The sequence below is a fragment of the Schistocerca gregaria genome, chromosome 4, assembly GCF_023897955.1.
Source record: "Schistocerca gregaria isolate iqSchGreg1 chromosome 4, iqSchGreg1.2, whole genome shotgun sequence".
In the NCBI taxonomy this organism is placed as follows: domain Eukaryota; kingdom Metazoa; phylum Arthropoda; class Insecta; order Orthoptera; family Acrididae; genus Schistocerca; species Schistocerca gregaria.
Genome location: NC_064923.1, coordinates 182,811,486 through 182,833,529, shown reverse-complemented (window position 1 = coordinate 182,833,529; position 22,044 = coordinate 182,811,486). Strand labels below are relative to the sequence as shown.

At 37.1% G+C, this 22,044-nt stretch overlaps 2 protein-coding genes across 3 annotated transcripts in view; one reads left to right on the top strand and one right to left on the bottom strand.

Moving 5' to 3' along the window:
- LOC126267036 (general transcription factor IIE subunit 2) overlaps positions 1–22,044 on the top strand; it is a 56,463-nt gene that overhangs the window by 24,700 nt on the left and 9,719 nt on the right. The window contains exons 2-7 of one of the 2 annotated variants that reach the window (XM_049971822.1): positions 272–382; positions 1,613–1,775; positions 2,041–2,241; positions 8,379–8,552; positions 15,700–15,851; positions 20,285–20,671. In XM_049971822.1, the coding sequence (XP_049827779.1) occupies positions 272–382; positions 1,613–1,775; positions 2,041–2,241; positions 8,379–8,552; positions 15,700–15,843 (793 nt within the window). In that variant the 3' untranslated portion in view covers positions 15,844–15,851; positions 20,285–20,671. Of the gene's footprint in view, positions 1–271; positions 383–1,612; positions 1,776–2,040; positions 2,242–8,378; positions 8,553–15,699; positions 15,852–20,284; positions 20,672–22,044 lie in introns of those variants that run through there. The other variant, XM_049971824.1, reaches the window with a different exon arrangement.
- LOC126267037 (ras-related and estrogen-regulated growth inhibitor) overlaps positions 17,167–22,044 on the bottom strand; it is a 374,631-nt gene continuing 369,753 nt past the window's right edge. Inside the window, exon 6 of the mRNA XM_049971825.1 lies at positions 17,167–20,561. Coding sequence (XP_049827782.1) covers positions 20,335–20,561 — 227 coding nt within the window. The 3' untranslated portion in view covers positions 17,167–20,334. The remainder of the gene's footprint in view (positions 20,562–22,044) is intronic.

Below are 22,044 nucleotides of genomic sequence, written 5' to 3'. Positions count from 1 at the left end.
TGTAGGACTTTGTTTCCTGGCCCTTAACATGATTTCTGGCTGTGCTCCATGTATATGAAAAGTTTTAAGCAGCACAAATGTGCACAGATTCCATATTGATACATAGCTTTCTCAGTAGCTGGTGCACAGGCTAGCTGAAGATGACGGTATACCATCTCATCATCATTATTCCTAAGTAATGCTATCAGTTTACATATTATCCTACCACATATGATTTACAATCTTGTGTTGTGTGCTATAGTAATATCAAGAAGATTAATTTCTTTTTCAGGGTTGAGAAGAAAAAGAAAGACGAAAATTCTTCAGCACCCAGAGATGACTCTAAAAAGAAAGCAAAAGCACCATCCAATGTCTCAGCAGCACCAAAGCTGGATGTTGTCAAGTAAGTGTTTTTTACTTTTGGATATTATGAGACAGGTATTTTCTTTAGATATTTTGAGGAGTATCATATAAATGGAATTATCTGTGTTAATATTGTTCTTATCACAAAGTACTGAATTTGTAAGATGGTAGACTGTTTCAGTTGATGCACAGAGACTTTTGTTTTTATACTATTTTATCAACACTCTTTATTTCTTCCATGTTATTAGTTGATTGTAGTAGAAAAAATGTTTCAAACTTAGGAGCTGGAAGAAGGTAGACAGTTTCTGCTAGCTTAGGTGGGAAATCAGTAGGAACTACACCCCCTCATTTTTCATTTTTTGAGATATTTGGGGTGAAATTGGAGGACATCATGGAAAGCAGTGTGGATAATCTATCACCTTGTCAGATGTTGATCCAAATTGTGTATGCTTTTGATTCTTTTCTCCAGAAATGTACTTTGGAGTCATTGCTGGTTAAAGTTAGTTCAATGTTTTTTGTTAGTTTGGTATGAAGACCACGTACTCTTGAGTATTTTTAAAATTTAGAACACTGGATAATGTTGCATGCTTTTTTTGAAAAAAAAAAAGTATGAGTGAGAGAAAAAGCTGTTCATTTCTTTACTTGCAATATTCCATTAATAGTTTCTGACAGAGAATTTGAACTGGACATCTGCCGTATGAGAGAAATTCTCCTTAGCATTCTCCAAATTTCTGTTCTAAGAGTGAGTTTTTAAACCTGTTGTAAATAATGTGGATGAAAATTTTGTAACTTTAGCATGAGTGTGTTGTTCCTTTATAACTATTTGTATTGGCTCCTTTTTATAACTATTGAATGGATTATTCCTGACATCTAGTACTCCAGAATTTTCTCCATGACCCACATTTGAATGAAATGGTGGTGGAGATTCATTATTGCATATTTTCTTAAATGTTATGTTAACACTCTTTATCTTTTTTTTTTTTTTCAAATGTGACTATGTGTAACTCTGTTGTCTAGGTTGTTTCTAATTCTAATTGTATGGACAGCTGTCTTTTATGTTAGAAATAGTGGTCATATGAACCTTACCTCAGTTTATACATTATTTAGATACAGAAATGTGTCTAGCTTTTGACATCAATTGTCAAACACATAAAGCTGGTTTTCATATTAGATGTATGTCCACTTTATTTCATATAGTAAGATTTTGAAACCAGTAATCATTAATAGCAGTGCTGTGATAGTTCTCATACTTTCTGCATTACTCCAACAGTTATAAAACTATGACTGGAAGTTCTCAGTACAAATTTGGCGTACTGGCAAAAATTGTCAGGCACATGAAATCCAGACATCAAGAAGGTGATGATCACCCATTAACTCTTGATGAAATTTTAGATGAGACAAACCAGCTAGATGTTGGGTCAAAAGTAAAACAGGTCAGTCTAATATTCTCAGCCTTCATTTTCTGTTAAATTGATTATAATATGATTGTTGCAAATGCATTGCTTTATATTGAAATTATTGTGGAGTTCGAGTGATAGTCACCTCACAACAAGTTAACAGTGGTAACTGACTCTAAACGACCACTGTTTTACCATATAGTGAGGTAGCTTCTGTTCATTGCACTGACATCTACGTAATGATTTTTCCCCCATGTGTGTTTTTTTTGGTTTTCTTAATTAAATTTTTGTTCAGTTATAGTGGTTGCTCTCAGAGGCTCTTATTAGCAATCCGAAAATTGAAGTCACAGAGGAGGGGAAGTTTATTTTTAAGCCACCATATAAAATTAAAGACAAGAAAAGTTTATTAAGGCTGCTGAGAAATAATGATCTCAAAGGTCTTGGAGGAATTTTACTGGAAGATGTACAAGAGTCCCTACCACACTGTGACAAAGCTTTAAAGGTATGTTCTATAATACAGTAATCTTTCTTGGATGCAAACAAGAGTATAACATTGTGCTTCTGTTGTAAATCACGTAGTAACTATATATTCAAGCATATTACAAAAGCGAGTCAGATAGTGACTTGTTTGCTATATTTTCTTTACTACCAGCCATGTTTAGCAATGTTGTCAGTCTTTTTTCTTATAGTTCCACGTAAAACAGAATACATCAAATTTGCAATTCAGGGGTGTCAACAGGTGCCTTAGGTATAAATGAAATTATTTTATTTACAAGTTCTTCCACCAAGGCAAGTGACAGAACACAAAGGAAATTTCATTGGCATAGAGTAATACACAAAAAATAGAAATAGGTCACACTTGTGTTTTGGTGTACTGGAAACAGTGGCACCAGTTGGACACTATAGCTGGATGCTCAAAGTTTGAAGTTTACAGGCAGGCCAAAAGTATGATGAGAAAGGCAGTCAAAAAAGAGAAAAGGATTGGCATTTCGTCACCTGCTAGAGATAAGTTGTAGATATTTGTCAGTGCTATGAGTACTACTTAAGCCATCGTCTCATGAATGAGGAGCTTGTGATATCACAGTGTGGATCTCCAGGTTCTTCTACATTGTGGAGCATGGAATGAAGAATCTGGCATGTCAGATTTTTGCCACATGGAGAGAAACCTGGTTAGTAAGATGTGGTATCAGTTTTACATTATAGGCAGCATTTAGGAGACACAATGTTGTATGGAGCTATATTACGTATTAGGTGATTTTTAAAATTGTATATATAAACTATCACAGCACTGGCACACTGAGGATCTCTTGAAAATGTGCCATTTTATGTATGATTAGTTGTATTAAAATGACAGGAAACAACTTAGTAACAAAATAATCAGTCTTGAAGGCAAAAAGAGATGCTGCTTTATTAATGGTGCCTGGTTTTGATCTATACAGATCATCTTCAGGGCATAAAGCATAACACACAGGAGCAGTTGACAACTGTGGCTTCCAGCATATAGTTCAGTTCCACTTAGCGGTTTTGCAGATCACTGAAGGAGTTGCCTCATGGCCTGAAGATGATCTGTGTATACCGAAACCCATCATTAGCAATAAAACATCTCTTTTTGTGATCAAGACTGATTATTTTGTTACTATTGAATTTAGATCACAGATTCTTTCATGCACGTTATAAAAAAAATCAGGAAACTACATACTGCTAATTAAAGCCTTTCTGCATTTGATGTTGTTAATGCTATAACTTGTGTGCTATGAAAGTATACCATTTCAGTGACATGGCACAATGAAGTGCGTTGGTTTTGGTAGAGTTTGTCATAGTTAAATATCAACTAATAAGACTTGTACATTCAGTCTGTATACAGTGTCTGTCATATAACTAAAGCACAGGTGCCATGTTGAAGTTGTAGCATAGTTGATCGTGTTGTGAAATCTGAAGGGAAATGTGGCATATTTGTGTCTAGCTACATTGTATTTTCTTTCACCTTTACTTTTTAAAAGATTTAGGGTCTTATTAATTTAATAGAAGATTACCTGCAGTAGTTGATGTTATTTATTATAAATAATGTATTTGCTGCAATTATTGTTGAATAGGCCAACAACAGGAATGTTTCCCCAGTGGCCAGAAATCTTAATGACTGCCAGTCTGTTTCAGAAAGTTAACACAAGCAACACAGGAAGATTTGCTAATTATGCAACACTGCGTAAAATATATATATACCTATCTCTTGGCTTTATGCAGAGCCTCATATTTGTAACTTGACAGTAAATATCTTTTTCAATGACAGTGAGCAGCTTCAAAAAATGTCCTCCTCTATTTGACTGAAATTACAAAACAAATCCTAATCTTAAGACCCATGAGATGAAATATGTTACTTCTGAGTGGTGACAGTGAATAAAGCTTTGAAAATATTGATATTATGCATGTGCTAACTGATGGCACACACTATACTTTAAATATATTCAATTTAGAACTGAAAATGAGATGATAATTCAATTGAGTTAACAAGTAACTTACACTAGTGTGTATCTCATATAATTGTACAGCATTATGGGATATTCCTCAACCAGCAATTTGCTATCCAAGCCATCAGTGAGTTCAAAATCTATTTCACTACTACTATTCTTTGACAATCACTGAAAAAATTAATGCAGCTATTTTATGCATGTCCATTTTCGGAAGAAAATAGTGTGATTTGCATGCCAAATGCAGTTGAGAACTGCCACTAGAGAGCACTGCAATTGCAAATCTCGGTGAGGAACATGTTCCGTTAGATGTAGTGTGTATTTCAGAGCATTCAGCAACCATGGCGGACACCACATCTTGTGTACTTAATGGTGAGAAACAATTCCCTTGTGTATTTTATCGAGACTTAACACCTGCAGTGTCAGCAAGCAACACACATCAGTGCTTCAAAGATGCCTAACACACAGAGGGCAATTTTCTAGAAGAAAGATGGCCATGCTGTGACAGTCCCCCAGGAGGCAACCCAAGTGCTACCAGAGTCTGTGTTGCATGGATTTATTCTCTCCCACAAGAGATTTGATAGAAAATAGGCTTGGTTGTATCCTAGTGCTGAGTGTTACTTAGTGCAGCATTCAGACCAGATAAGACCAGTTCGCACCGGATGAGTTTCCTAGGCCGGGCACTGATTCCGCAAGTATACCTCCAGTCAGGATTCTCACTCGAGAGTCGACTCCACGATGTCATTGCCATTCACATCTGAATTTATGACCCTGGGAGATAACAGCTTTGGATTTAATAGGAGGAGGACTGGATTAGTGAACTTTTTAGGAGGACTGCTACTGGTCAGTTTGACTGGTGATGATTATCTTTCTTTATTTCAGTTTTACTTGTTAAATTAATTCAGTGTGCTCTTTAAATATCACTAATGTATTATGTTTACCATACCAATGCCTTATACTTAAATTTTTTCCATAGACACTATATTTAATTAAAAGAAAAACAATTGAAGTAAAGAATACATCACAAACATAAGTTCAATATTCATTGAAACTAAACTTAGGTACTAACGTTACAAATACAAATAAACATGTAATAATAACAGAATGTTTTTTATCTATATGACTTGTTCTCAGTCAAAGCTCCACACAGGCCATAAATATACATTTATTAAGAAATAGAAAGAAAAATGTACATAAATTGCCATGGCAGTTATGAAAAGGTAATATTGTTTTCCTCTGTGTGTGACGTGTTTTCAATTGAAGCCACCATCTTTATCAAAACACTTTGGACACACACACTGAACACTTCCAGCACATGAACGACATATGAATTTCTTGCAACGCATACACAGATTTTTAGTTTTGTTTGACCTTGTGATCCTCCTCTCTAGCAGGCCTCCTGTACTAGTACATTACATATTTCAGTGGTCACAATGAAAGTGTGAACAGGACCTTTCTTCGATAGCATGTATGCGGAAGAGAGGTCTTCTGCTAATCTGAAGAGAAATATTTTCCAGGTAACCTTTTCTCCTGTGTCTCTTTGTAAAGGATCCAGGTGTTGATTCCTGCAAGATCTAGCATGTTGAAAAAAATGGCCCTAGGCCATTTGCAGCAGCCAAATTTGACGTGTATGGACAAGATATCTGGTCCAGAATATAAGCTCCAAATTTCGTGCAATTGTAGATGCTCATCTGAATGAAAACACTGACACACCATAATAATGAGGAATGCTGAACTTCTGTAGAGCACAACACATTAACAGGAACTGTTCCACTACATAAATTAAAATGGAAAGAAAAAGAAGGAACGAGATCACAATAATGAAATAAAATACGCAAAGTAGATGTAAAAATCCATTATTGCTTGTTTAGAGACGTGAAACATGCAAAATGTCGCACCACTCAAAATGACCGGCTGTGATAATTTAAAGTGAACATGTTTGTAACCACCACATTTTTGTAACCATCAAAGCATATTTAAAGTTATGAAGCATAAGCCCCTGAATTGAATCATACACTATTTATTAAATGTTAAACAATGCTCATTGGTCAGTTTGACAAGTATGATCCTTCTAGTATTAAGAGTGTTTGTGGTCTCTTCCCGAAGAAGTCAGGTACTCTGTCATCTTGACACACTTGTGCACTTGTAAATTGCTTTATGTGTCGCTGTATGGGCGGATCCAAATTGCCTATGGATTATAGCAGACACACGAGTCTCTTGAGTTTTGCCATAAAGCATATTCAGCAACTGAGTACTGGATGTCCTCAACATAGATAGTTACAATACACTACTGAAAAAAAATGCAACATCACAAAATAATTAATGTAGAACATTGAAAGTGTTAGATCACAGGTTAATGGAAGTGTAAGACAAGCCAATGCAAAGGTGAAATGCTGATACATTAATAACTGATGTAACCATCAGAATGTTGAATGCAAGCACGCATATACATGTGCATTGTGTCGTACAGGTGCCGGATGTCAGTTTGTGAGATGGAGTTCCATGCCTGTTGCACTTGGTTGATCAATACAGGTATGTTCAATGTTGTTTCTGGATGACACTAGAGTTGTCATCCAATTATGCCCCATATATGCATAATTGGAGATGGATCTGGTGATCAAGTAGGCCACAGCAACATGTCAACACTGTACAGCATGCTGGGTGACAACAGCAATATGTGGGGGAGTCTTATACTGTTGTAAACACCCTCTGGAATGCTGTTCATGAATGACAACTCAGCAGCTCGAATCACCAGATTGACTTACATATTTGCGGTCAGGATACACGAGATAACTGTGGGAGTGCTCCTGCTGTTATATGAAATAAACGTCCCAGAACCTAGCTTCAGGTGTAGGTCCAGTGCTTCTTGCATGCCGACAGGGTGGTTGCAGGCCTCTGCAGGCCTCCTTCTAACCAACACACGGCCATCACTAGCACCAGGGCAGAACCAGCTGTCACCAGGAAACACAACAGACATCCACCCTGCCCTCCAATGAGCTCTCGTTTGACACCACTGAAGTCGCATATGGTGTTAGTTTGGGGTCTGTCCGTAAAGTATCCAGTTTGTAACAGTTTGTTGTGTCACTGTAGTGCCAGCTGCTGCTCAGATTGCTGCTACAGATGCCAAACATGAGTGTCATATTTAAAGCAAACCTGATTTGCATCCTCGTAGTGGCGTTACTAGCCCCATTCTTAGGCAAATGGCACAAAATTCAAATAGACATCCACTTTCAGATGTAGAGATACGCCTACCTACTTTCATGTATGTCCAACAACTCCTTCTTGGCGTTGTGATTTTTATTTGTCAGTGTGTACCTATTAATGTGGCCAGTTTGATGATGGTCTTCCCTACATAAAAAGACATGCACTGAACACATCACTTGGTAAACAACATTAACCATTTCACATATTGCTCTGATTTTAATATTGTACAAAATACTTGTCGTGATGCTACAGAAAATGGCAGTGATCAGGTCCGTGAGGAAAGTTTTTCAGTTGGGGTAGAAACCTTGGAGTAATGATTTTGGACTGTGAATGTTGTGCAGTCTGGCAATGAGTCAGTGAAGGTTGTTGGAGGTTGTTGGAAAGTGGACAGAGGGTGGTGTAAGGAGGACATGAGAGAGAAATAATCTATTTTCAGGAGAACTGTTTTTGATTTATATGCCAGCTATTTTGGTTGGAATGTTGGAGGTTGCCAGGGAGATTTGTTTGTGTGCCAGATCAGTGGAGTAGTAGCAGAACAGGTAAAACTGGGAGAGATTATTAATACAGGTTCTGAGGGAGTTTGTGTTGGAGCAGACAGAATTTATCACAGACATCTAGGCTGCAGTGATTTTATCATTGAATTCTTCCTTTATAATCTTAATATTATGTTCTTTCAGTATCCTCACAAAGTCTTGTCTTTCTTCACAAAATTCCCGTTGCTCTTTGTGACACTTATGGTCAGTTACATAGAAATGAAGTATGTAGTATTTTTGAAATCACTATATCAGTAGGATTATTACTCTCTTTTTGATGTATGAGATGATGTTTATTTCTGTACTGTAATCTTTACTGGTTTTCTTATCAATGGGAGCACTTTAGATACTAAATGTGTGCAATTGTACCATTGGTATTTTGTGTATGTACATCATATTATTTTGTGTAGTTTCTCATGTTACACCTTATGTTCTAGAGTTTGCAGAATGAGATAATATATATTACGCGGCCCATTGACAAGAAAAAGATTGTATTCTTTAATGATAAATCAGACACACTACCTGTAGATGAGGAATTTCAGAAGTTGTGGCGCTCTGTGGCTGTTGAGAGTATGGATGACCAAAAAATTGAGGAATATTTGGAGAAACAGGTAAGAATTAAGACAAGTATATAAAGGTATGAATTGACAAAAATTTTTCGAATGCAGATCAATTTCATTAAATTGTCATAAGAATCTGGCATAATCCAGCATTCTATTGGATTACAAACTAAATGAAAACAATGAACACTATGAATCAAATTAAAAAAAACACAAAACTATATTTCCTCTGACTGGTAGGCTTACAGTCCATTGTAACTATGATGGATATTTTATAACCAAGTACATTACGAGTGGATGGATTAGTTACAAAGGTAAGTCGATTATTATGCGCAAAATAGTTATAAAATTTTATTGTAATCAAATAGGAAACTTACAACAACATCATTTTTCGACATAGTCTCCATGCGTTTCAATGCACTTGGTCCATTGTACAAGCTTTCTGATGCCCTCATAAAAGAAGGTTCTTGGTTGAGCTGCGAGCCAGGAATACACCGCTTCTTTCACTCAATGCCTGTTTGAGTGGACCAAACAAGTGATAGTCAAAAGGGGCAAGATATGGACTATATGGAGGATGATCCAGTTCTTCAAATTTGAGTTTCTGGAGCGTTTCAGCAGTGTGTGGATGGGCATTGTCGTGCAACAACACAACACCTTTTAACAGCAATCCTCGGTGTTTGCTTCGAATTGCAGGCTTTAGCCTGGCAGTAAGCATCTTACTGTAATGTACACTATTTATTGTTTTGGCCTTTCCCCATAATGTTCCAGTAACGGACCTTGGGTGTCCCAAAAAACCATAAGCATCAGTTTTCCTGTGGATGTTTGAGTCGTGAAATTTTTCTTGCACAACTAATTTTGATGTTTCCATTCCATATTCTGCCATTTACTCTCCGGCTCTTAATGATGGATCCATGTTTCGTCACCAGTAATGATACTGTCTAAGAAGTTGCCCCCTTCGTTACCATAGCGATCCAAATGTTCTTTGCAGGTGTCCAAGTGCATTTGTTGATGCAACCGTGTAAGTTGTGTTGTGGATGATTTCGTAAGCAGAACCATGACTAATTTGTAGACAATGTGCCGCTTTGTCAGTAGTTAATTGTCTGTCTAAGAGAATCATTTCACATGAATGCTCAATGGTTTCTTCATTTTTGGTGGTAAATGGTTGTCCGGCTCCTTCATTGTGCGTAACACTTGTGTGACCATTTAGGAACTTTTCAATCCATTCGTAGACACTCTGTTGTGGCAAAACATTGTTCCGGTACAGTACCGAAACTCTTCGATGAATTTCGGCCCCTCATACACCTTCCGACCACAAAAAATGGATCATTGAATGTTGCTCTTCTTTGGTGCCAATAGACAGCAGAGCAGCCATGATCAACAGCACAGCAGCGGTAACGAAACTTTCTTGTGTTGTTTATAGCTTTTTTATGTCAGTTATCAGTACACACTACAGCTTTAGTAGTTTGTTGTGGTGGCCACTTTAGCAGTGTAGAGCTTCATCTGCCTTTGTCCTCACATGTGGTTCCTGTCATTGTGGTGTCTGAGCAACCTACTCTTACTTTTTAACCTTCCCCAACCTAGTCAGTTCCTTCCCAGAAAACTGCTGTCATAATTTTAAATGTATATTTGTTAACTTAATTTTAATACACAAAAATTGTCATGAAAATGGTTTCTGAGTTGTGCCCTGAAAAGAAAGCACCTCTGCTCCATAATGAGATACTTTGATATGGGACCCATGGTAAGAAAGATGTGTAGATAATTTAAAATATTTTAAGACTATGTTATGGACTGTACATAAAGGAAATACTAAGGAGATAAAGTTACAGGTAATTAGATGTGCAGTATTTGCAGTAACTAAATAGGTAATGAAATTGTAGAACTAACAAAATACTTATGTAACTTCTCATCTTCTTCTGACACTGATCATGATGCCTACAGTCATCCCGAGTTTCCAGCTGGATGACCACCTCTGACTGGCACAAGATTTCATAGATATAACTTGCCATCATCATCAGGTACTGCTGATGTACTGATTTGTCGTGAAAGTTCTCCTCCCTTGATTCTGTCTCCTCATCCTCTGTGGCAGTGATTTGTTATGCCATCCATTCCCCTACTGCATGCCTCTGTCCACTCCTTTATCCAGGTTCCTGGCCACGGCTTGATGAATGGTGTCTTAATGTTTCCTCTGCCACTGGAGGACTTATTGCGGGTGCACATTCATGATCACAGATTCTGTTAACTGCTTGCAGATGCTGTTGCTCTGTCAGTTATTGGGGCATGGTGTCTCATGCCTTGTTTAGTTGGTTCCCAGTTTTTGCCTCAACTTGCTTTCAATTACCCCTCTTAATGATACTATCCCAGAACCTGGAGTCTTGTCATAGTTCATTGTATTCCAGACAGTGTCCAGCTACTGCAGATTTACTGACTGATCCCAGCCTAGTGTGGCATTGGTGTGCCACACATTGAACTTCCTTTGTTCTGATTGTTTGGCCAATGCACAACATGCCACACTCAAAAGTGATGTTGTAGATACCAGGCTTTCAAAAGCATAAGTTGTTATTTGCACTGGCAAATAGACTGCTTGTCAGGTGACGGGTCTTTCCATTTCTAGTGACTGGATCCAGTGGCAAGTTTATTTAGAATTCTGCTGATCTTCACAGAGATAGTCCTGTGTATAGGGCATGTATGCTAACATCTGTGGTTTGTTCTCTTCTGTTTCTTCTTTCTGCTTGAAGGCAGATTGCTGTTACACACATTTGCTCTGGGCAATCTTTGTGAAAGATGTTAAACTGACAGTTTGATATTTTTCACACCTGTCAACACTTGCTTTCTTTGGGATTGGAATTATTATATTATTTGTGAAGTCTAAGGGTATTTCACCTGTCTCACACATCTTGCTCACCAGATGGTAGAGTTTTGTCAGGGCTGGCTCTCCCAAGGCTATCAATAGTTCTAAGAGAATGTTGTCTACTCCTGAGTCATTGTTTCAGCTTAGGTCTTTCAGTGCTCTGCCAAACTCTCCTCGCAATATCATATCTCCCATTTCATCTTCATCTATATCCTCTTCCATTTCCATAATATTGCCCTCAAGAACATTGCCCTTGTATAGACGCTTCGTATACTCCTTCAACCTTTCTGTCTTCACTTCTCTGCTTACAACTAGTTTTCCATCTGAGCTCTTGATAATCATGCAAGTGGTTCTCTTTTCTACAAAGGTCTCTTTAATTTTCCCGTAGGCAGTATCAATCTTACACTTACATCCTTACATATATATTCTAGCCATCGATGCTTAGCAATTTTGCACTTCCTGTCGATCTCATTTTTGAGACGTTTGTGTTCCTTTTTACCTACTTCATTTACTGCATTTTTATATTTTCTCCTTTCATCAATTAAATTCAGTATCTCTTCTGTTACCAAAGGATTTCTAATAGCCTTCATCTTTTTACCTACTTGATCCTCTGCTGCCTTCACTATTTCATCCCTCGAAGCTACCCATTCTTCTTCTACTGTATTTCTTTCTCCCATTCCTGTCAGTTGTTCCCTTATGCTCTCCCTGAAACTGTATAACCTCTGGTTTAGTCAGTTTATCCTGGCCCCATCTCCTTAAATTCCCACCTTTTTGCAGTTTCTTCAGTTTTAATCTACAGTTCATAACCAATAGATTGTGGTCATAGTCCACATCTGCCCCTGGAAATGTCTTACAATTTAAAACTTGGTTCTTAAATCTCTATCTTACCATTATGTAAGCTATCTGAAACCTTCCGGTGTCTCCATGTATACATCCTTCTTTTATGATTCTTAAACCAAGTGTTAGCTATGATTAAGTTATGCTCTGTACAAAATTGTTCCAGGCGGCTTCCTCTTTCATTCCTTACACCCATATTCCAACCCTGCTTTTACTATTGTTGATATTCATTGTACAAGCCTTACCTTATATGGAGAGATACCTATCCTGTCAAACTGGTTGTCCAATTGCAGTGTCATTGGCAAAATTCATAGTTTTTTTTCTTCTCCCTGAACTTGAATTCCCATTCCAGATGTCTTCTTATGGCCTTCACAGGTTGTTCAATGTGTTGATTGAATAATATTGGGGCAGGCTACAACCTTATCCTATTCCCTCATCAACTACTTCTTCCCTTTCATTATCTTTGACTATTTATTACTGCAGTGTGGTTTCCAAACAAGTTGTGAATAATCTTTTTCTCCTGTATTTTGTCTTTGTTACCTTCAACATTTCAAAGAGTGAATTCCAGTCAGCATTGTCAAAAGCTATCTCTAAGTCTACATATGCTATAAATATAAATATAAATCTTGAACTTAACTTCTAAGATAAGTTGTATGGCCAGTATGATCCCGTGTGGTCCTAAATCTCATCAGAACCCAAAGCGATCTTTCTTGGGATTGGCTTTTATCAGTTTTCTCATTCTTCTGTAAAATAATTTCTGTCAGTATTTTATAAATGTCATATGAAACTGGTAGTGCAGTAATATTCATGGTTGTCAGCACCTGCCTTCTTTGGAATTGAAATTGCTACATGCTTCATGAAATTTGAGGTTATTTTGTCTTCCTCATATATTTTGGGCAACAGGTGGAATGGTTTTGGCACCACTGGCTCTCCGGAAAGAGCTCAATAATTCTGAAGTCTTCCATTCCAGAGTCCTTGTTTCAAATGTTGTCTTTCAGTGTTTCATCTTATCTTCATCTACTTTATCTTACTGTTCTATAATACTATCTTCAAGTTCGTTTCCTGTATATAGCCCTTCTGTGTATTCTTCCCACCTTTTAGTTTTCCCTTCTTTGCTTATCACTAGTTTGCCATCTTTATACAGCTGCTTCTCTTTTATCCAAAATATCACTTTGATTTTCCTAGGTAGCATCTGTCTTTCATCTTTATTCTGTAAGCTTGCATTTGTCCTTTTGCCATTTCTGCTCAATCGTTTTGCACTTCCTGTCAATAATTTGTAGATGCGTCTAATCAGTTTTGCTTGCTTCATTTGCTGCATTTGTGTATTTTCTCCTTTCATCAATGAAATTTAATTGTGTTATCCACATATTTCTATAGGGACTTGTCTTTTTGCATATTAAGATTCCCTGCTGCCTTTGCTTTTCATCTCAAGGCTGCTAATTCTTCTTCCGTTGTATTCTTTTCCTGTTTTTCAGTCAATCATTGCATAATGCTCCCTTGGAAACTCTCATAAACCCCTGCTTCTTTTGATTATTTCAGGTCCCAGTTTTAATCTGCAGTTCATAACCAGTAAATTATGGTCGGAGTACACATCTTCCTCTGGAAATAGTTTGAAGTTTAAAATCTGATTTATCATAGCATAATCCATCTGAAACCATCCAGTGGCTGTAGATCTCCTCCACATATACAACTTCCTTTCATGATTCTTAAAACAAGTATTAGCTCTGATTCAATTAATTACAGGTATCCTCCTCTTTAATCCCCCCCCCGTATATGTTCTCTGACTACTTTGCCATCTCTTCCTTAGTACTAACAAATATAGTCTCTCATCACATTTAAATTTTTGTCTCTGTTAACTATCTGAAATTATTATTTTATCTCATCATACATTATTTCAATCTCTTCATCATATGCAGAGCTAGTAGGCATACAAACTTTAGCATTCATGTTTTCTTATTCAGTAGTAGACCTGCTCCTCCTTTCCCCATGACTGCATTTATAACCCTGTTCAGGCCTGACAAGAAGCCCTGCTCTTCCTGCCACCACACTTCACTAGTTCCCACTGAATATGACTTCAACTTGTCCATTTGCCTTTTTTAATTCTTTAACTTACCTACCCTATTAAGGGCTCTAATGTTCCATGTTATTTACATGTAAAATGGCAGTTTTTTTTTTTTTTTTTTTCATGACAACAGCCTCCTGAATAGCTCCTGCTTGGAGGTCTGAGTGAGGAACTATCTTCGAACTGGAATATTTTACCCAAGAGGATACCATTGTCTTTGAGCAGTATAGTAGAGCTGCATGCCCTCAAGAGAAATAACTGTGAGGTTTTCCATTCCTTTCAGTCTCTTCCAGTACTAATGTAGAAAGGTCTGTTGACTAATTTTACAAGGCAGAACATACAATCATCCACTGCTGCTCATACAACCAAGGAAAAGGCTGCTGCCCCTCTTCAGGGACCATAGGTTAATCTGGCCTCTGCAGAGATACCCCTTTGATGTGGTTACACCTTTGTTAACAGGTATCAGGCACACAAGCCATCCCACTCCATCTTGGAGATCAAGCCTGAGTATAGCTCAGGCCGCAACTAGGTGTTAAAAGAAAAAAGAAGAAAAAAACACCACGATCGAGTATGGCTCATGCTGCAATTTTATCAGCATGTGAGCCACATCTCATTTTAAAAACTGGACTTATTTCATACAAGAGCAATGTATAGACATCTGTGAGCTGCGCCTTGACCGGTGCTGCCTTCTGTTGTCAATTTCTCAATTATTTCAAAAGAAACATCAGCAAACATAACAGTTAATGTCATGAATGGCTGAGCAAACTTGATCACATTGATGTAATTCCTTGTGTGTATTCGTTAGGTTTCACAGTTTTGCTTTGTTTCTGCTACAACTACATCACATTTGTTGAGTGAGGAAGAATATTTCAAAGCTCAGAAGGAATAAATTACTCAATAACTCACCTCTCACTTTTTTCTTGGGAGGATAATGATACTTCCTCATCATTATTTTAATATTTGTAATCTGTCAAAGAACTGAAGTAAATATGAAGAATAAATCTTGGAAGCTTGGTCATTTTTAGTATGTATTACTCTTGAAGATGCATCAGTTGCATGTGTGCCTGTAACACTTTAAATAATGGCATAAATGGCCAGTTTTCTGGGCCCAATATTCTGGTCTCCAAAGTGTTAAACCTGGTCTCAGAGATTCCCAGAAATAATGGGTACAAAGATAGTTGCCTAGAAAATAATGGTAATACACACACATCGAAGACACTTTTAATTTCATTGAAGATGTATCTAGAATTGACACCCTATCATTATGCATTGCATAAATGACATATACAACAGTTCCCTGTAATTTATTTTACAAATATTGTGCTGTAGGAGCTGTCTCACACCATTAAAGTTTTGTTTTCTTTCACTGAATAGCTCTGTTTATTTTGTAAATTATCCAGTTGATAAGAATTGTAGGTTTATTCTCATGCTTTTCTCTTCCTTTATTTCAGGGTATCAGGTCAATGCAAGATCATGGACCAAAGAAAATACTGCATCATAAACGAAAGAAACCAAACCAGCGAAAGAAAGTTTTCAAGAAGCCGCGTGATAATGAACATTTGGCAGATGTTCTTGAAACTTATGAAGATAAATGAAACTACTGGTAATTATTTATGGTTCAGTGTATTTCCATTCATATTTTTGTATTTACACAAAATAGCTGTTTTATATACATGTGGAAAAAAAGTAAAACATACCGAGAAATAAGTGTGGTGTCCTCACTGAAAATTAATCACAAAATTGCTGTAAGTAAGAGGCACAAAGAAGCTAAATTGGGCGCAGATTTACACTAGTATATCAAATTCATCTGAAAGTGGAGCATGACCATAGCCACAGCAGTCAGAGACAGTGTTCAAATGTGTTTTTTCTACTTCATAAAATGCCTTTTGGCTGACAGCGAAAGTGTAAGCTGTCTTTTTGTTGTGCCTCTCTACAACTCGGCATCTCCTCTCAGTGATGAGTGGCAATCTGTTCTTTTCATAATACTGAAAACAAAGATTCCAAGACTTACCAAGCGGGAAAGCGCCGGCAGATAGGCACATGAACAAAACACACAAACACACACACAGAATTACGAGCTTTCGCAACTGGCAGTTGCTTCGTCAGGAAAGAGGGAAGGAGAGGGAAAAATGAAAGGATGTGGGTTTTAAGGGAGAGGGTAAGGAGTCATTCCAATCCCGGGAGCGGAAAGACTTCCCTTAGGGGAAAAAAAAGGATAGGTGTACACTCGCACACACACACACACACACACACACACACACACACACACACACACACACACACACACACACACACACACATCCATCCATCCGCACATACACAGACACAAGCAGACATATTTAAAAGGCAAATACTGAAATTTTTATAATCATGTTGTGTAATCTGAAAATATTAAATGGAAGGAAGATTAAAGGAAAATTAAAGTTTAACATGCCAATTGGCAATTTGTCATTAGAGACATAGCAGAAGCTTGGATTGTGTCAAGGATGGGAAAGGATATCAGCTATGGCCTTTCAAAGGAATTATTGCAGCATGTGCCTAGGGTGATTAAGGGAAACTATGGAAAGTCTAAATCTGGATGGTTGGAAACAGATCTGAAATATCGTCCTCCTGAATGCAAGTCCAATGTGATAACCACTTTGCCAACTAACTCAATAAAATGGAGACTTATGTAAAATATATGGGGAAATTCTTTTGAGCTGAGGAAAGGAAGAAAGTGGGGGAGGTCATCAACTGCTACTTTGATGCAGTGTGCATGTTTTGTATTTTACATAAAAAAGAAAATTCCATACCAAAATTGGTTAAATTTATAGGTGCAGAGAGAGAGATTTCTGCCCAGTACTCACCTTTGTCCGTATCACACAGTCTGAATCGAAAATCATATTTTGTTCACATTAGAAAATAAACTGCATTTCAAATGAAATACATATTCATTTATTCACAAAAAAGTAGTACACAGAATTATTTTGATTCATACACACATTCATGTTTTGACAAAACATATCAACTGGTTACATGTAGTGCTTTTTCTTTCTTTTATTTCAGTTGGTGGTTTATACACAAGACGTTGCGTAATCATTGAAAATCACATGTTAATGTTCACTGAAACATAGCTTCTGAAATTACAGTCTTCCAGTGCGAATCAGTTTGTAACAAAGGAGAATACTAGTCATTTGATGTCTAGAGTCAGTACTCTGGTTCATCACATGTCACTTTTTCTGATGGTGATCTCATGTCTCTTGATATTGACATTGATCCAGAAAATTTCAATATTCACTTTCTTGTACTACTAACATATTTATTTGATAATATAAATACTTGATATGTGGAGGAGATTTATTATCATTTATAGTTGTTATTGACAACTTTTAATGAGATGCATTGATCTGTAAAATTCAGCTCTATTTATTGTGGTAAATGATTCCAAATGTTCTCTAATAACAGTAGATGTTAAGTGGATTGTAGATGGAGGTGCAGATAACAAATTTGTGGTTTTGGAAAGGAACTTCAACCGCAAAGAGATGTAAATGCAGTCTTTATGACAGGCGACACTCATGTTATGTAGCTCTGCAATAAAAACAACTTCCACTCAAACTAAACACATGGTTACATGAATCAGAAAGATTCAGTAATGGGAATAATCCCTGAATTTTTAAATTAAATTGAGCATTGAATTCACACATGGCTGTGAAGGAAGCCATTTTTTCATGTCAGATTGAGTGGCTTCAATGCCACATCATAAAAAATTTACGAATTCAGGAAATGTGCATTGCAGTCTTGTCAGTGTCATTGCCTATATCTGCTTGGTGCTTTTGTTTGAGGGTTTGTCCAATAAAGATGGAGAGCAGTTTTCAAATGTATTGAAAAGGCCATTGCACTGTCACTTAGTGGTTGCTTCATGTCTACTAATATCCTTAACTGCCACCAGGCACCACCCCTGTCTGATCTCATTCATTCTGCAGCAATAGCATATTGAATGTGGTTGTAGCAAGAGCTGCATCTAAAGTTTAAATGGCAGAAAGTTGATAGGAATGTTACGCAATCAAAGATTTGTATTCTGCAGAAGAAACTGCTTCGGAAACACTTCAAGATCCTCATAAAGCTTCTGGTGAACCTACAGTGCCTCATGCTGCATGTTTTCGATGGCATAAAGTTTTCAAAGATGGGAGAGAGAGTTTTAAGCTGAAAGAGTGGAGGGACCTCCAGCACTTTCCTTACTAACATTGCAATCTACAGTTCAGCAGCAGTTGTGCATGAGGAATCTCTTGTGACTGGTAGACAACTAACAAATATGCTTGCAATTTCAGTGGGAAATGCTAACACCATTTTGAAGGATTCTTTAAACATGTCACCATTGTGTGCTCATTGGATTGACAGACTCCTGACTACTGACTTCTGCTCAGAAACAGAACACAGTTGACAATCACAGCTATTGGAAACGAATGTGCCCAAGATGAAGGGGACAATTAGTGGAAAACCCTCATCACTGCTGATGAATCTTGTGTCAGTTTTTAAGAACCTGAAAAGAAAAGACAGAATACAGAGTCAGTTCAAAAGGGACAGCCTTTCCCAAGAAAAAGTGTACATCGAGAAATAAGCAAATAAGGCTTTATTGGTTGCATTTTTTAAATCATCACAGCATGGTATACGCAGTTCAAGTTCTCAGAGCTTGGACAGTAAATGCAGAATTCTGCAAGAATGTGCCAATAATTGTTGGAAGACCATATCCCAAAGAAATGGAGGGAATGTCATGGGAAGTGAAAACTGCACCATTACAATGAGTGGCTTCATGCTGCAGCAGCTGTTACGATGTTTTTAGCCAGAATGGGCATTTGTACAGTCCCACACCCATGTTTAGCCCTGAGGTTGTCCCGAGTGACATTTTGTTGTATCCTGCTGTGAAAAGGATCTCAAAGGATGTTGATTTAGTTCTGAAAATCATGTATTGAAGGCTTTAGAGGTGATTTTGAAGTGGTCATCAAGAAATGGATTGGAGGATGTTTTCCAAAAGTTAATGAGATGATGGAACAAGTGCAACACTCTTAATGGTGGCTATATTGAAGGGGAAAATATTGAGTTTGAGTGAGTATTTGGTAATAAAGTTCTTTTCAGAATCTGTCTCTGTCTTTGTTGAATGCACCTTGTGTGTTTGATTTCACGTGTAAATGTGCAACTTAGAAGACTACTCTGAAGACATGTTAATTATACCATTTCATTTGTAAGGCATCAGTGGCACATCACCAAATGTTGCAATCCTTATCTCAGCAGTGTATCTTGTTTTCATTCTGTAACTGAATAGGCACTTGCAATTCAGTTCAATATGTAGGCTAACACGTCTTCTGTTACATTCATTAAATAGTGATTGATCACAGCCCAAATGCTGAAGCCTGTTGCAAATTGTTTTGGTTGTTTATTGTAGTACACACAAATTTCTCACAGTAGCTGATATTTGTATCCACAGATTTGCACCAACACATTGCATTGACTACCACATAAAAATAAGGCACACCCACCCATTGCCAGCCACTATAGGCTTTTCTGCCTTAACTTAGATGACATGTATAATAATAAACATTTCACTGTTTAGAGGTTTCTAAAAGAAAAAGTAGGTTTTTCTAAAAGAAAAAAATGGGTTTTAAGACATTAAATATTTTAAGTATATGCAACTGTTTACCAGAGTGTTAATAGTAGTGATTTCAGGGTGATCCCACAAAATATTTATATGCAAATTACAAGCTTCTTTTGTGCATTTTTAAAGTTGCTGTACACCAGGCTGGCAGAAAAAAGTTCACTTTTATTGCTGGTTTGTACATTTATTACTCAAGAATAATTATTTTTCATACATAACTGTATCACCTAGGTATTGTTGTGTTTTTAATGTACTTAATGTCTTTATTTCTGTTCAGTAACAACAGGAGTATTTTAAAAGATTCCACAGTACAGCTCACCACAGAACCTACTGTGACTCATCATACCAGAAACTTCACTGAAGTTTCTGCCTACCACTCAGCAGTATATTGTACTTTCCATTTTTAGGTTAAGAAGTGCAGTTGGCACAGTACATCTCATGGAAACAACACAGCAGTTCAGTCCTTGGGAAGAGCACTGTCACTTTTTCCCCGAGAATAAGCACGTAGTCCAAGACCTGTACTTTTTCCACCAAGGACTCTGTCCAGTAGTGACTGCTTACTGCGCCGACGCAGACCAAGGACTTCACGACACACCTCATGGAATGCATCTGCTACTTGGGTTACTTGCTCTGCTGCTGTCACTTCACCAAACCAGCATTCAAAGTCCTTTGCCAGGATTTCACCTGTATTGGATAAAGACTGATAAATTCAAGAAACTGGAATTATTGTTTGGTTTAAGTTTATATATGTTCAGTGTGCATTGGAATATGTTAATAATAATAATAATAATAATAATAATAATAATGTGATTTTTTTAAGTTTCTGCAAATGAATTTCTATGAAAAACATAAATTTCCTTTAAAATCTCTCAAAAAAAAAAAAAAAAAAAAAAAAAAAAAAAAAAAAAAAAAAAAAAAGAATTACAAAATAAAAAAAAGAAACTACTATCAATCCCCAGACAGGATATGAAAATTAGAAAGTCGGAGTTACCAGATGCACCCAATGGTTGAGCAGCCCCACAAAATGTTCTGAGTATACACATGGATATAGTGAAAGGACTGCAATTACTCTTCATAGTTTCTGTACAGTGGTATAGGATACTATATTACAAAATCTGCCAGAAGATGTCATAACTTCAAACTATTTAAGGTGCAGAAAAATGCACGTAGTGGCAGGGAAGGTCACACACAAAGGAAACATGGCTTGTTCCAAACATAACATATTCTGTAACATACATGAGTAGAGCTTGTATGCTAGTGATCAGCATATGCACACAAAAGGTAAGCATCAAGTCCTCTGAAACCTATGTTCTTGGCCTGAAAAAGTGAATTGAGGTAAATACACGTGATTTTTATGAATTTTCATTTGGGAACATCAGAAGACCATAAAGGCAAGAGAGAGAGAGAGAAGTTTTGTAAATGTGAAGGTGATCAGTAAACAGACCGAACATGTATTTACATTTAATTTGAAATTTTGTGTTAATTACTTCTTCTCGGATGGAAAATGATAAATCACGTAACTCCATTGTAGTTAAAATTGTAATGAAAGACTGTCAGAGAGAATTTAAAACACAGTTGTACTGACAGTTCAGGGCAGTGCAGCACTGAGATGGTAAAGTGAACGTTGCTTCTCTCTGAACAGTATTAATAGTGGTTGTTAGCTGCTATATTCATGTAGAACACTTTACTTCTTTATACTCTCAACCTACTGTTGTTTGAAACAGAAACCGATACCCTTTATAAATAATATGTTTCAGTCTACAGTCAAATTTTTTTATTTTACTTACTGGCTACTGAGTCCGATACAAAAAAATAAAAAAGTCGTTGCTGGTAGAATAAACCATGTACTGCTTTACTGTACTTGATACAGACACTGACGACCCAGAACATTGTGGCCATTAGTTCAATAGTGTGTGGGTTCACTTGTGGATCGCAATACAGTGCTGATACTGTGAGGCCTGGATTTGTCATATCCTTGCTAGGTTTCTGGAGGTATCTCAGAGGTGTTCCATCTGGTTCAGATCAGGCAAATTTGGTGGCGGGGGACTTTAGCTGAGTAGCTGGTGGCTGAGTGGTCAGTGTGATGGAATATCATGCCTAACGGTCCGGTTTTGATTCCCTGGTGGGTTGGAGATTTTCTCCGTTCAGGGACTGGGTGTTGTGTTGT